The sequence below is a fragment of the Fusarium venenatum genome, assembly GCF_020744135.1.
Source record: "Fusarium venenatum strain MPI-CAGE-CH-0201 chromosome Unknown EDB82scaffold_4, whole genome shotgun sequence".
NCBI classification, from domain to species: domain Eukaryota; kingdom Fungi; phylum Ascomycota; class Sordariomycetes; order Hypocreales; family Nectriaceae; genus Fusarium; species Fusarium venenatum.
The window spans coordinates 4583708-4597103 of record NW_027072132.1 but is presented as its reverse complement, the minus strand read 5'-3'; the positions used below and the strand labels follow the sequence as shown (position 1 = coordinate 4597103).

Below are 13396 nucleotides of genomic sequence, written 5' to 3'. Positions count from 1 at the left end.
ATGAATGCTTTTAACAACAATGTCGCCAATAGCAGTTAAAACAGTACCATATTAACAATAAACAAAAGGTACAGGGTAGGGAGAAATACAAATCATCCACGTGACAAAAGTCGTGACAAAAGTCGTGACCAATCAGCTAGACTCCAATTGCAGTGAGCTTGGGCCGACGGATCTTCAAGATCACGACCTCACTCTCCCGATAACGAACGACGTCAACACCTCGCACTTCGAGCGAATCTCAGACCTCTCCACTACCTACGTTCGAATACCCGACGGTCAATTGCCCAACATGCACCGCATCGCTTTCTGGAGTCTCTTCGGTACGTCACCTACCTGAGTCAATTCGCCCGCCCGAGAACACAACATGGACAATTGAAAGGCGAGGGGAAAGGAAGAAGAATTGGATGCTAACATAGCAAAAATTCAAGGCCTCGGCGCCCGATTCTGGCAAATGGGTATCGAGATGCGCCCCTTCTTCAGCAAGTCCTCCCTGTGGGTGTACCCCGTCTACGCAGCCGGTGGTGCTAGCTTCGGATATTGGCTCCAGGGCGTCGACGACAGACAAACCGACACACTGAGGGAGCGAAAGAACATTCTTCTCGAGAAGCGAGCGCGCAAGGCCGAGAGAGATGCTCAGGCCCAGGCTTAAGAAGGGAAATGACAATGGGAATGGGAATGCAAAGATACTGGGAATTACACACCTTCAACCTTGAGAGAAGAAAGATTGAAGGGTGGAGGGAATATTGTACATTTGTGATATTTTGGGATGTAGAACGTCAAAATCGACGTATGGGTTGAGACAACTGCAGCCAGAGTGCACTAAGGTGATGACATTATATCGTTCTAATGAGTCAATGACACCAATCGGTAGTCTTGAGATTACATCGGACCAGAAACGTCACAAACACAACAAACTACAAATACAGGTTCATTGCTTCAAAAGACTGCCTCTAATACATTCACACTCCAGATCAGAATGACAACCCAAGACGCCGCACCATCTATCAGGTCAGAAAGAGTAACCCGTATTTTTTACTTGAATCCAAAAGCCTACAGCTCCTCTAGTTTTCTTAGGATAGCCGGCACAGAAGTGGCGGAAGAATTGCCCAACTCCGTCACAACAACCGTAATGTACTTGTCCCGGGTAGTATCGAAGAGCAAGCGGAACCCAACGTCGGTGGATTGCTCAGGGTCAATCTCGTTGTAAGTGAGCGAGTCGATGGACAAACGCTCGGTGAAGTTGATGGTTTCGCAAAGAGCGACGACGCGGACACCAAGGTCAGTAGCGACTGTAGCAATGTCGCATGAGCCTGCACGGGCGTACATGGCACCGTTGCTAAAGATAGCTTCGGCGGCAAGGAGAACCTGGGTAGCCTCAGAGAGGTGGGTTCGTAGAGCGCTGAGGTCAGAAGAGTAGGTGACGTGAATGCCGGCAGCAGAGAGCTTCTTTGCGAGATCGATGCCGACACGCTCATAAGGATCGTCGACAAGGATGACACGAAAGTTCTTCTTTTGAAGCTGGCGAGCCTGAAGAAGGGTGCGCTCAACGAGGTGGTGTTGAGCGTAGGTGAGTACTACATCGTCTTCATCAATCATGTTGGCGGCAGTCTCGACGATCACGTAGTCCGCGAGAGTGATGCGTTCACGGATGTAATTGTCGATAGACTCGGATATGAGCTTCTTGGCGTCAGAGTCGGGAAGATCGAGGTCAATCTTGCTGATCTGAAGCTTAAGCCATCGGATTGCATTACCCATTGAAAAGCACATGGGCCGGCATGCAGTGAGATACTCGATCTGAGGGTTGAGAACGTGAGATGTGAAATGGCGGGAGAAACTGGAGCCAGGAGGTGTTGTGTATGAGTCGATGACCTAGATCAGTTAGGAGAATATTCATACAGTTGTGGATGAAGTGCCGTACCTTCTTGAAAGCATATAGGGTTGCTTCGAGTCGAGTGATGCTATCACTGATCGCAAATGCGCTCATGTGCTCTCCGAGAACCAATACAGCAGGATGAACATCTTTGTCCGCGTGGGTCATGTCTATGCGCCTGGCCATAGACAGATGGCTGAAGCAGTCTGGTATCGAAGGCTTGTCATCCTTGACGACAGTCGTACCTGCCGGTCGAATGGGAAGTTTTGCGCCGCCATGCTGCTGATTTTGTCCGTCTTGCTTTGGCTTTGGCTTGCCTCCCTTGCCATCACCACCGGCCTGCTTGTCACCTTGCGTTGGGCCCTGTGGAACTTGGGCAACCTTGGCTTGTGCGCGTCTAGCGGCCTTCTCCTCTTTGGCCCTCTTCTTCAATTCGGCTCCAGAGAGCTTCTTCTCACCTGCGGGGGCCGCTTGCTGTTGTTGGCCATCCTTGGGAGGCTGCTGGGGTTTGCTCTGGTCCGTCTTTTCCGTCTTGGGTTCCTGCTTCTCGGGGGCTGGCGGCGTAGGAGCCGAGCCCTCAGCTTCGATAGACATGAGGCCTGGTTCGAGAGGCCGTGTTGCGGGTAGAGAAGCGGTTTCGATAATGTGATTGTTCGAGGGGCGGGGCACTCCAAGCTCTACAAGGGATAGAGAATGTGTGTGAAGGCGTGGCTAACTACAACCACTAGAATACGTTCTTGGCGATATTTTCAGCGAGATGCTCGAATAATTTCTGTCGGAAATGGTCGCTAATAATGGGGGTATTAGGCTGTTGAAGTGGGATTTGGTACGAGGAGGTGCTCAGATGGAGGCTTTGAGTCACTCAAAAATAATGATTTGGACCAGCATTGATGTGGAGAAATGTCGAATGCCCCGCGCTAGCCCAAGACGTGGGCAGCACCAGCAAACAGCGTAGCATGCATGTGTGACTGGGTGTATCGTTTGCATGTCACTTCACTTAGACCTTATTACAGTCATGATTTAATTATTGTTGATATTATGTCAAGCCTATTTGACGACTATCTTCTCATGGTCACACCGCATTCAAGAGGATCATCAACCAGCAGTAGTGGCAGTCAGTAGCAACATTGCGGAAAGGATTTGGCTAGAGGATAGCATCTCATCATTCTTGCTTGATCAAACACACACACGTATTCAATGTCAAGACGCATCCATCACTCGGCGAACATGTCGCGACTTGCGATGCTGACACACGCCGTGTAGCCTTTCCGGACATTCAGCACTTCATGAAAGCAGCGAAATCGACTTCTGCAGGCACGTGTAAACAGTCATAATAGCAGCTTCCTTCTCCACGCCAGTCCATATAGGACTGGTCGCAATGAAAGAAAAGATTCCAAAGGAAAAGTGTTCCAAAAATTCCCTACCCAGGCGAACCCAAGTAGGAGCGGTCAGTGTATAGTTTTCAACTAGCAAAAATCCACTCTCAGCTAATCGCTTCACGGAGATGGATAACGCCCTTGCACTCGGATGAAGAAGAAAGGAAGAAAAGAAAACTGAAAAGGTGGGAGGAAGACGAGATTTTATAGCTTTGGGAGATCACTCGCGCACGGGCCACAGTCTGTGATGACTAAGCCATCAGAGCAAAAAATGGGCGAGGAGGGACTAATTTTGCAGTCGCATCCAGGCACCAGCGGGGCTCCACCTGCAGGCACAGCAACAGCCTCTAGGTTCAGTTGGGAGCAGCCAACTGTACTGCACCTCCCCCAAAGGCATATCACGTTTGTTTGTTTGTTCTTCAAAATTTGCTTAGTTTTTCAGGCTTCATTTTAGTACCAGGTCAGACTGGTTAATATGCTTGGTCTCGCCATATATCGATTCCAGTATCTACTGCCCTCGTCTTCTCCCTATTAGGTATACTATCACTATTGGCCTTCCTCCCTTGGCTGGTTTCCTGATGAAGTTTTGACTGCACTTTCGCAAAGCATATCAATCAATACTGACTCAGAGTCTGTTTGATTGCGTGCGTAATAATTTTGTATGAATCAGACAGTTATTGGCCAGAAGCATGGAAACTGAGGGTTGTAGGTTTGCAGGTGACCATGTTGCCTGGACCAAATGCTCTTGCAAGGTGACTCTGGCGTAAACATGCTTCAGGCAGGCACTCTGTATGACTGCGGAGGTACATTTGATTTGAAGACAAGGAACTTTCGGCCAGTATGATGTCGTGCAAGAGCAACCTTCACATCTAAGTTTATTCCCTGACCTCATTACTGCCCCCATGGCTCTGATACGGTCAAAGCTACCTACGCAGCAACACACGAATGTGTGACTGACAATGGAATCTTAATCATGTTCATGTGATTCTGTGTCTGATTCTGTTGAACCGACTTACATAGAGTTTCGACCTGGCTGTGAGAGATCAACCTATGTTGATGTTCAAGACCGAATTATCATACCAGTATCCACTTTGCTTACTGTGAAACCGTAAACACTCTGATCCCATTATGAGGCTTTCAATATATGCCTGGTTGCCTTGATATTCGTTATTGATACCCTACATGAGAAAGTGACTGTTTGCATTTCTGCGACGCTGCTTGGAAATTAGAATCATATCATCCTCGATGGCCGTCTTCTTATAATTTATTGCATTAAAGTGTGCAAAGGAATGCTCGACTTTAGGAGGTGAAGCTATGTACTATCAACGTGAGGTTGTGGTTCAGTTGGAGATTGATACGTGTTAGTGGTTATGACATTATACACACACCACGCTCATCCTCCAAGGAAATAATAATACACTATTTCATAAATTTGTTCAATATTTGATAGTAGATATTGTTTTAATGATATTGTTCTATAATCAATTGGAGTAAAATCCTTCCTAGTGACTCAGTTCTGTTTGGTCACTTCCAATTACGATGATCACTGCGATACCGCTATCGCACCCTACAGCACTATTCCATTACAGACTCAATCCCCAGCCAAAAATTCAGTTGACAATTCATAGCATCAACAATATTCATCTCAACCGCAAAGATGATGAAGAAATTCACCCGCGCCTACTCTTCGGCGGCAACCACTTTGGGTTCAAACCCTATCCCTCCCTCAAAGATCCAGTATATTCCCACTTCTGGCAAATACCCCAAGGGCTTCATCGCCTCGGGCGTCTTGGCCGGCGTCAAACCTGGAAACACCAGCAAGCCCGACATCGCCATCGTCACATCTGATCGACCATGCGCTGCTGCCGGAGTCTTCACAAAGAACAAGTTCCAGGCTGCTCCTGTGACGTACAGTAGGAAATTGTTGCAGCAGAAGAAGAATGCTGGTCTGCGAAGCGTCGTCGTCAATTCGGGTAACGCAAATGCTGTTACCGGCACCGGAGGTCTTGAAGATGCTACCAGCATGGCTCGCACTACCGACCAGAGGGTTGGCGATGAGGATTCTACTATTGTGATGAGTACTGGAGTTATTGGCCAGAGGTTTGTTTCACTGATTGACGCTATTCAACGCCTCAATGGCTCACAGATGCTACAGGCTCCCAATTCAGAAGATTCTTGACAAGATTCCCACGGCTGTTAGCAAGGCTGGTAGCTCTCACACCCACTGGCTTGAATGCGCAAAGGCGATCTGCACAACAGACACCTTCCCCAAGCTCATGTCTCGAAGCTTTGAGCTTCCTTCTTCGCCAGGCGTCGAGTACCGCATTGCTGGTATGACCAAGGGTGCGGGCATGATTGCTCCCAACATGGCGACTCTTCTCACCATCCTGGCTACTGATGCTCCTATTTCCCCTGCTGTCATGCCTAATGTCCTTCGACATGCAGTGGACCGATCATTTAACTCCATCACCATTGATGGTGATACTTCTACCAACGACACCGTCGCTCTCCTCGCCAACGGTGCAGCTGGTGGCAAGGAGGTTACTTCTGAGCAGTCTCCCGACTACGAAGCCTTCCAGAAGCTCTTGACGGAGTTCTCTGTCGACCTGGCCAAGTATGTTGTCCGAGATGGCGAGGGTGCCACCAAGTTTGTGACCATCCGCGTCGTCGATAGTGCATCCGAGGAGGCAGCTCGCCAGATTGGCCGAACCATCGCTACGTCACCCCTCGTCAAGACCGCCCTCTACGGCAAGGATGCCAACTGGGGCCGAGTTCTCTGCGCTACCGGTTACGCTCTTATCTCTGCCCCAGGACAGCCAGTGAACGACGTTCCTGAGATTACTCCAGAGCGAACCAACGTCTCTTTCATTCCTACTGACGGCTCAGCTGAGTTGAAGCTGCTGGTTAATGGTGAGCCTGAGCAGGTTGATGAGACGCGAGCGGCTGAGATCCTTGCCATGGAGGATCTTGAGATCGTTGTCAGGCTCGGAACAGGTGATAAGTCTGCTGTGCATTATACTTGTGATTTCAGCCATGACTATGTTACCATCAATGGCGACTACCGAACATAGATATTCTCTACAAATATAGCCTCGAATTTATGCCATATTATCACCTGACACTTGGTTGAAGTATTTAATCTTCAGCTTCTCTGTTATTTAATTTATAGTTTTGCTGTTATGTCATCCAAACATCCTATTTCATAAGCCCGTCTACCTACGATTCAAATTTACCAAAGCAAACACTTATCCGGAACTCCTAACCTATACTTTTGCTTTAGGCACTCAGAGTACCCTTGGTGCTGGGCACCTCACCCTCCTTTCCAGGTATTCTTGTGGTGGCAGCCTTGACAGCGATAGCAAGAGCCTTAAAGGCACTCTCAGCACGGTGGTGGTCGTTGTCACCGTGGAGGCAGTGAACGTGCAGTGTGACACGAGCACCCTGAGCAAAGCTTTGCAGACAGTGAGGAACCATCTCAGTGCTGAGCTGGCCGAGCCACTCTCGCTTCAGACCAAGGTCAACAACGGCGTAGGGACGGTTGGAGAGATCGATGACGGCGCGAGAGAGGGCCTCGTCGAGAGGGGCGTAGGCATAGCCGAAACGAGCGAGACCGGCGGGTGTACCGAGGGCCTGGGCAAAGGCGTAACCAAGCGCGATGCATACATCTTCAGCAGTGTGGTGGTCGTCAACTAAGTAAGACCAAAGTCAGCCATTAATACTTCTCTTGGTGGCGCAACTAAGCGAAAGAACGTACTGTGAAGATCGCCCTTGCAGTTCAGAGCCAGACTCCAGCCAGCATGCTTAGCCAGAGCATGGAGCATGTGGTCGAGGAAACCAATTCCTGTGTTGACAGCAATCTTTTGAGACTTGCTAGCCTGAGAAGCATGGCTATCATCGTTGTTGAGAAGACGGGAATCGGTGTCCGGAGGAAAATCGCCGCCGTCGAGGTTGAGAGCGAGCTGGATCTTGGTCTCGTTGGTGTCACGAGCGAGAGCAGCCCATCGGGTAGGTTGAGAAGAGGCCATATTTGCGATTCAATTGAACGTTTGTACAGAATTGAGTAGTGTTTGTTTGTTGTGCAATTGTAAGTGAATCTTTTTTAAAAGTTGATGAGGTATGACAGATTGGACGGGGCTCCTGTATCGGCGAGTGCCAAATTGACAGCTTCTGATACGCCACGTCCTAAAGGACCCCGCCAACTTTTTTCCACAGAGGCAAAGACCGCTGTAAGCTACCCCGCCGTTGTTGGAGACACACCCACTGTAGCCTCTGAAGACGCCCTGGAGGCCCTTAACGCGCTAGGTTAGCTCCAGTTGAGACTAACGGTGAGACTGTAGGTTGACTTTTGTTAGGTGGGATGTTGTTGATTAATTTGATGCTATTCCAAACAAACGACACTTTGAATTCCTAAACCAATTTCCCAACGCCACAACTTCACTCGCGTGCTGAATACCTAATACAAAATTGTATATAATACTCGATGCGCTTCGAATAAAGAAAAGATCATGGAAAGCTTCCTCAGGGAATGGCGGCAAGATGCCCTCAACAAGGCACAATACGAATCAGCCATCTTTATCGGCGACAAGCTGCTGGCGTTGACCAGTTCGTACAATGTTTTCTTCAGAGGATCATCTCAAGACTCTAATGTCAGGTTGAACAGATGACGACCAAGACGCATTCTGGCTGGCCCAAGTCCACTTCGCGACAGGAAACTACACTCGCGCCCAAGCATTTCTCTCCAGCCAAAACCTCATTTCTCGAAACCCATCATGTCGCTATCTCGCCGGCCATTGTCTCATCAAGCAATCCCGTTTCGAAGAAGCCCTTTCCGTTCTCGGCGACCGTAACCCAACGCATCTTATAGCCAACGGCGCGAGCAACAAGCGCAAAACACAGCCGCGCCAGACACGACGTCGCGACCCAGCTGCAGAGGAAGAAGCATCGAACAGGAGATACGAAGCTGCTATGTGTTTCCTACGTGGCATCTGCTATGCCAAGCAGAATGCGTTTGACCGCGCAAAGGAGTGCTATAAAGATGCAGTACGCATCGATGTCCAGTGCTTTGAAGCGTTTCAGCAGCTCATGAACAATAATCTGTTGTCGCCAGATGAGGAGTGGCAGTTCCTTGAGAGTCTGGATTTTGACTCGATCCATGTGTCAGGGGATGTGTCGTCTTCCCAACAGGCCGCTGACTTTACAAAGATGCTCTACACGACACGCCTATCTAAATACCGAAACCCTGCAGCGTTCGAGACGGCGTACGACTCTCTATCAACACATTACCATCTGGCATCGAACCCTGACCTACAGCTTGCACGGGCAGATCTGTTATATACGCAATGCCGCTACCGGGATGCGTTGAATATCACGAATGGGATTTTACAAGAGGACAAATACAACTTTAGTGTGTACCCGGTACATTTAGCTTGCTTGTTTGAGCTCAAGGAGAAGAACTTGTTGTTCTTGATTGCACATGATTTGGCGGATAGTCATCCCGAAGAGCCATGTTCGTGGCTCGCAGTTGGCATCTACTACTTTTCAATTGGCAAGATTCCCGAGGCGCGACGATACTTTAGCAAGGCCAGTATGATGGATGCGCACTTTGGGCCAGCATGGATAGGTTTTGCACACACCTTCGCGGCGGAGGGTGAGCACGACCAGGCGATTTCGGCGTATTCGACAGCGGCGAGACTATTTATGGGCACTCATCTACCTCAAGTGTTTTTGGGTATGCAGAATCATGCCCTCAACAACATGACACTTGCAGAAGAATTCCTTAAAACGGCTTACGGTCTCTGCAAAACGGATCCGCTACTATTGAACGAGATGGGCGTTGTGAAATATCACCAAGACAAACCTAAGGAGGCAGCACAATATTTTACAGCAGCGCTTAAGATCGCTGATGATATGGACAGTGATCCTTCAGCATGGTTAGCGGCCAGGACGAATCTTGGCCACGTGTTTCGAAGACTGCGGCACTTCAACCGAGCGCTGGCTGAGTTTGACGAGGTGTTGAGGCAAGGGGGAAAAGACGCAGCCATTTTCAGTGCAAAGGGTCTCATTCTAATGGAGCAGAATAAACCCGAGGAAGCAGTAACGGTCTTGCACGAGGCGTTGGCGGTTAACCCGCAGGATAGTATTGCGACAGAGCTGCTTAACAAGGCGCTAGAAGAGACGATACTGCTGGATGGTGCGGCGGAGTCTGAGGCTGAAGACCTGATCGAGTTTGAACGTATGCTGGGACAGCAAAAGCACGATGCGGCTGTTAAGGTGAATGGTGGTCGACAAACAGCAGGGAGAATGGAGAAGGGCAAAGGAAGAGTGAGACGATCACGAAGGATGACGGTATTGGAGGATGAGAACGATTCACAGGAGAAAGAGGACAGTATGATGGAAATGACGGATGATGAGTAAAAGTAAAGAACACCAGAGATAGAAGAAGCATGGGATAGTATTACATATCATTGGGATAGGTCAGGTCAGGTCAGGTCAAGGGCAGGCGTTGGGGGATTGTAAAGAGCATGCATTGATGGGAATGAGATACAGGGATGCTTGGAACATAATAAACATTATCGAATTAAATGGATAAGCAATATTAAACAGTATTACCCTCTCTTATTCATTGTTGTATCAATAATTAATCAACATGGCCCAAAATTACTTCGCACTCGCATTCGAATATTGGCGTTGTTTATTAGTGGAGTATCGGCATTCCAAAACTGTCCGGCCCGTCGCTTCGGACAACCAATTATTTTGTGCTTATTATTTTTCGGGGATATCTATGAAATAATCATCGAATTTTACAAGTAATTCGGGACCGAAAAAAGTGCGAGCATCTTATCTTACAGAATAGATTAGCTAAAAGGCTGAATACAGAAGAGGGGAAGTGGCTTGATGATATGACGCGGCGTAGTATAAGTAATATATAGTCTAGAGAGTTGAATGTCAGCTCATATTGTAATACTCAACTTGATCATACAAACAAAACTGAAATCAACATGTCACGATTCTTTCCACATGCTCCTTATGCAGAGGATCAACCTCTTGCACGTACTATTCTCACAACTCATGTCATAGTGAGAGCAATCACACTAAACACCATCATTGCTACGGGCATAACAACAACACGTCAACTCATCCCCTTCTTCCGCCCAAAATCACCTGATGCCCTCACTTTTCTTCCTCGTCTCATCCGCTCAGCATCAACAGGCACAGTTGCAGCATTGGGCGTGGGCGCTCTCATGACATTTGGCCGCATGCGCGGTAGAGAAGAGATTGAGTGGCAGGATCGAAGTTGGAGGTTACTAGAGAACCCGGGTCAGGTTGAGACTGATGACTGGACTGCTGTGGGCGCTGGAGCTGGGGCTTTGATAGGTGCCAATGCGGTAAAGGGATTGAGATTGGGTTGGAGAGGTGCTGTTGGAGGATTGGGGTTGGGCACTGTAGGGGGAATGTTGGGATATATGGTTTGGAGATATGGTGTTAACGGAGGCAAGTTTCCAAACAAGGAGGAAGCTTTGTAGAAAATATCATTATTTGTATAGTATGCCCTTGATTACGCCCTCTTCTCTGTATAGGAATTCTATCTACAACTTTGCTCGAACTTGCTCGAACTTGCTCAACCTCCTCGATCTTTTGAAACTGATAGTAATAGTCCAGACTCTCAGGATTCAACAATGTCCCGCTTGGCTTGATGTTACTTCCAGAAATGATTTGTTTGACAGGCAACTCGACCTTTTTACCATTTACAGTCGTCTGCGTCAATATTAGTTATCATGTATAAGTGACCCAAGACTAAATACTTACCGGTATATCAGGTACCTCAAAGATGTATTTGGGCACATGTCTCTTGGTCAACTCTTTAGCAATCCTCTCTCGGATGTTGTTTGCAAGTTCAGCTGTAAACTTGACGCCAGGCTTCATCAGCAAGAACAGAACAACGCTCTCATCATGATCCTGAGGTCGTCTCTGGCCCACGCAAAGATTCTCGGCGACCTCCTTAGCAAACCCGCCCTCAAGCACAGCATAGATATCCGCACTTCCAAAGCGAATACCGCTCGGATTCAAAACACCATCAGAGCGACCGAGGATATGGATATGCCCAGTCTTTGGATGGACGGCTGCAAAATCGCCTTGTGACCACACACCAGGGAATCGGTCAAAGTAGGCTGAAGTGTACTTTTTGCCTGGAGCGGGACTCGTGTCGTTCCACAGATAGAGAGGTACGTTTGGGAAAGCCGCTGTTCCTACTAAATCTCCTGGTTCACCGTCTGGGACTGGGGAGATTGGTTTTGTTAGATCAGCCGAGGATGGGTATATGGCCATAGGAGTGCCAATGACTCTTCCAGGACAGCCGCCAGCGTAGATAGGACATAGAGGATTCTCCATGACGAAGCAGGCGGCCTGAGGAGACGAGGTTAGTCGTGTAGATATTATAGGGTAGTAGAAGACTTACGATATCTGTACCGCCTGAAAAGTTGGCGAGTTTGATGTGGTTAGGAAAAGCCCCATCGTAAAACCATTCAAAGACCTGTTCCTTCAATACCATCCCCGTGCTCAAAACAGCCGTCAGACTGCTCAGATCGGCTTCCTTCTGCGGAACAATGCCCTCTTTCATGAGTTCACCCAGCCACCTTGGCGAGATACCCAAATTCGTGACTCTCTGCTCTTCCACGATTCTCAACAAGACAGATCGATCTGGTACAAATGGTGAACCATCGTAAAACACAGTTCTCCCGCCAAAGGCAAGTCTCGTGACGCTGGCAAGGTACATTATCCAACCTGTCGTCGTGTACTGAAGCGCCACATCTTTGTGTGTGAGTTCGCGATGAAGAACACCCTCTTTGGCGACGGAAACAAGAATAGGACCGACACCGTGAACGATGGCCTTGGGTGTTCCAGTAGTCCCAGAAGAATAGTAAACTACCATTGGATCCTGGAAGTCGACTCTCTCGATAGGTGGTGGTGTTGAAGATGCTGAGGAGAGGAAGGCTTCAAGACGCTGTGTATTCGAAATATTGGAAGTATCTTGAGCAGTGTCAAAGCGTTGGACGACAATCACTCCTTTGAAAGAAGGACACTCCTTCATTCCTTCAACCACGCCCTTGATCTTGTCGCGAAGATCAATGACTTTGCCGTTGTACAGAGCGCCATCATCGAAGAAAACAAACTACCAAGTCAGTATCTCAACATCAATTTTGGTTACAGAGAAGCTTACCTTGGGATCGATCTGGACTATTCTTTGCAGAAGACCTCCAACGCCCATATCAGTCGAACTGCTACTGAACAAACCTCCAAGCCAAGTCGTAGCCAGAAACACGACACATGTCTCAACAGCATGCGCCCCGACTATAACAACTCGATCTCCCTTCTTCATGCCTCTCTGCTTCAACGCACTTGCTGTCCTAGCCACTCTCTGACGGAGCTCTCCCCAAGTAACATTCTTTACAGACGAATTGCCCTCGCGGACTTCTGTGATTGCAGTGGTGTCGTCCTCTTTGTGAAGAGTTGAACGCTCACCCGGTGCGTTTCCTTGTGTCCAGAGAAGGTTCTCGGCGTAGTTGAGGCGGATACCAGGGAACCACGTAGGAAGTTTGGTGATTGGAATTGACTCATCGACAACGTATGAGTATGATCCTTCGTGGATCCATTTCTGCGAGGCCCAGAGCTGGGCGTAGAAATCGCTGCGCTTAGAGCAGGACCAGTCGTATAAGTCATTAAAGGTCTGTAACTTGTCAGTATTGCTGTTTGTCTAGTGGATTGCGTTTATACCTTGAGATTGAGACCATGAATCCTGTTTGCATCCTGCATAAAAGCCCACATTGCTGTGCTTTTAGGATCAGGATGCTCCCAGACCTTTCGTGGTACCTTTGCCAGATCCATTGTGGTAACTTATCTTTGGACCTCTAAACTTGCTTATACGAAAACACAGTAAGATGACTTTAAATCACAACAACAAACTTGGAATAGAGAAAGAGAATAGATTATTTGACACCCTGCACTTTATAGAGACGTAACCCGAGGTAACTTGGCCAACAAGACCATCTTTATCGTGCGGGGTTCAGCCATTCCTTGCCTACTTGTTCATCCCTTTAACGTTAGCTACAGTACAGAACTGGGCTGCGCTGCGCTGCGACACACAAATCGCCTA

General features: G+C 48.4%; 6 protein-coding genes across 6 annotated transcripts; 3 read left to right on the top strand and 3 right to left on the bottom strand.

Moving 5' to 3' along the window:
- Positions 1-181: 181 nt before the first annotated feature.
- On the top strand, positions 182-923 carry EDB82DRAFT_515581 (uncharacterized protein; the record flags this gene model as incomplete). Its single annotated transcript, XM_065608988.1, has 2 exons — positions 182-320; positions 429-923. Coding segments are annotated over 2 exons (360 nt in total), but the record flags the coding sequence as incomplete, so codon positions are not given.
- On the bottom strand, positions 924-2854 carry EDB82DRAFT_579942 (uncharacterized protein). Its single transcript, XM_025738579.2, has 2 exons — positions 1919-2854; positions 924-1869 (listed from the first exon to the last, which is right to left on the bottom strand). Exons 1-2 carry the CDS (start codon positions 2462-2464, stop codon positions 1051-1053), a joined length of 1365 nt encoding a protein of 454 aa, XP_025593326.2. The 5' UTR covers positions 2465-2854; the 3' UTR covers positions 924-1050.
- Positions 2855-4688: 1834 nt separating this feature from the next.
- EDB82DRAFT_515578 (arginine biosynthesis protein ArgJ) lies at positions 4689-6385 on the top strand. Its single transcript, XM_025738578.2, has 2 exons — positions 4689-5346; positions 5402-6385. The coding sequence occupies exons 1-2, from the start codon at positions 4904-4906 to the stop codon at positions 6315-6317; spliced, it is 1359 nt and encodes a 452-aa protein (XP_025593325.2). The 5' UTR covers positions 4689-4903; the 3' UTR covers positions 6318-6385.
- Positions 6386-7437, bottom strand: EDB82DRAFT_515575 (Imidazoleglycerol-phosphate dehydratase-domain-containing protein). The gene is made up of 2 exons (XM_025738577.2): positions 7001-7437; positions 6386-6935 (listed from the first exon to the last, which is right to left on the bottom strand). Exons 1-2 carry the CDS (start codon positions 7269-7271, stop codon positions 6523-6525), a joined length of 684 nt encoding a protein of 227 aa, XP_025593324.1. The 5' UTR covers positions 7272-7437; the 3' UTR covers positions 6386-6522.
- Positions 7438-7605: 168 nt separating this feature from the next.
- On the top strand, positions 7606-9853 carry EDB82DRAFT_452476 (uncharacterized protein). The gene is made up of 2 exons (XM_025738574.2): positions 7606-7848; positions 7907-9853. Exons 1-2 carry the CDS (start codon positions 7752-7754, stop codon positions 9658-9660), a joined length of 1851 nt encoding a protein of 616 aa, XP_025593322.2. The 5' UTR covers positions 7606-7751; the 3' UTR covers positions 9661-9853.
- Positions 9854-10728: 875 nt separating this feature from the next.
- Positions 10729-13335, bottom strand: EDB82DRAFT_468258 (uncharacterized protein; the record flags this gene model as incomplete). The annotated part of the gene is made up of 5 exons (XM_025738572.2): positions 13018-13335; positions 12464-12970; positions 11702-12415; positions 11053-11649; positions 10729-11001 (listed from the first exon to the last, which is right to left on the bottom strand). The coding sequence occupies exons 1-5, from the start codon at positions 13126-13128 to the stop codon at positions 10729-10731; spliced, it is 2202 nt and encodes a 733-aa protein (XP_025593320.2). The 5' UTR covers positions 13129-13335.
- Positions 13336-13396: the final 61 nt, after the last annotated feature.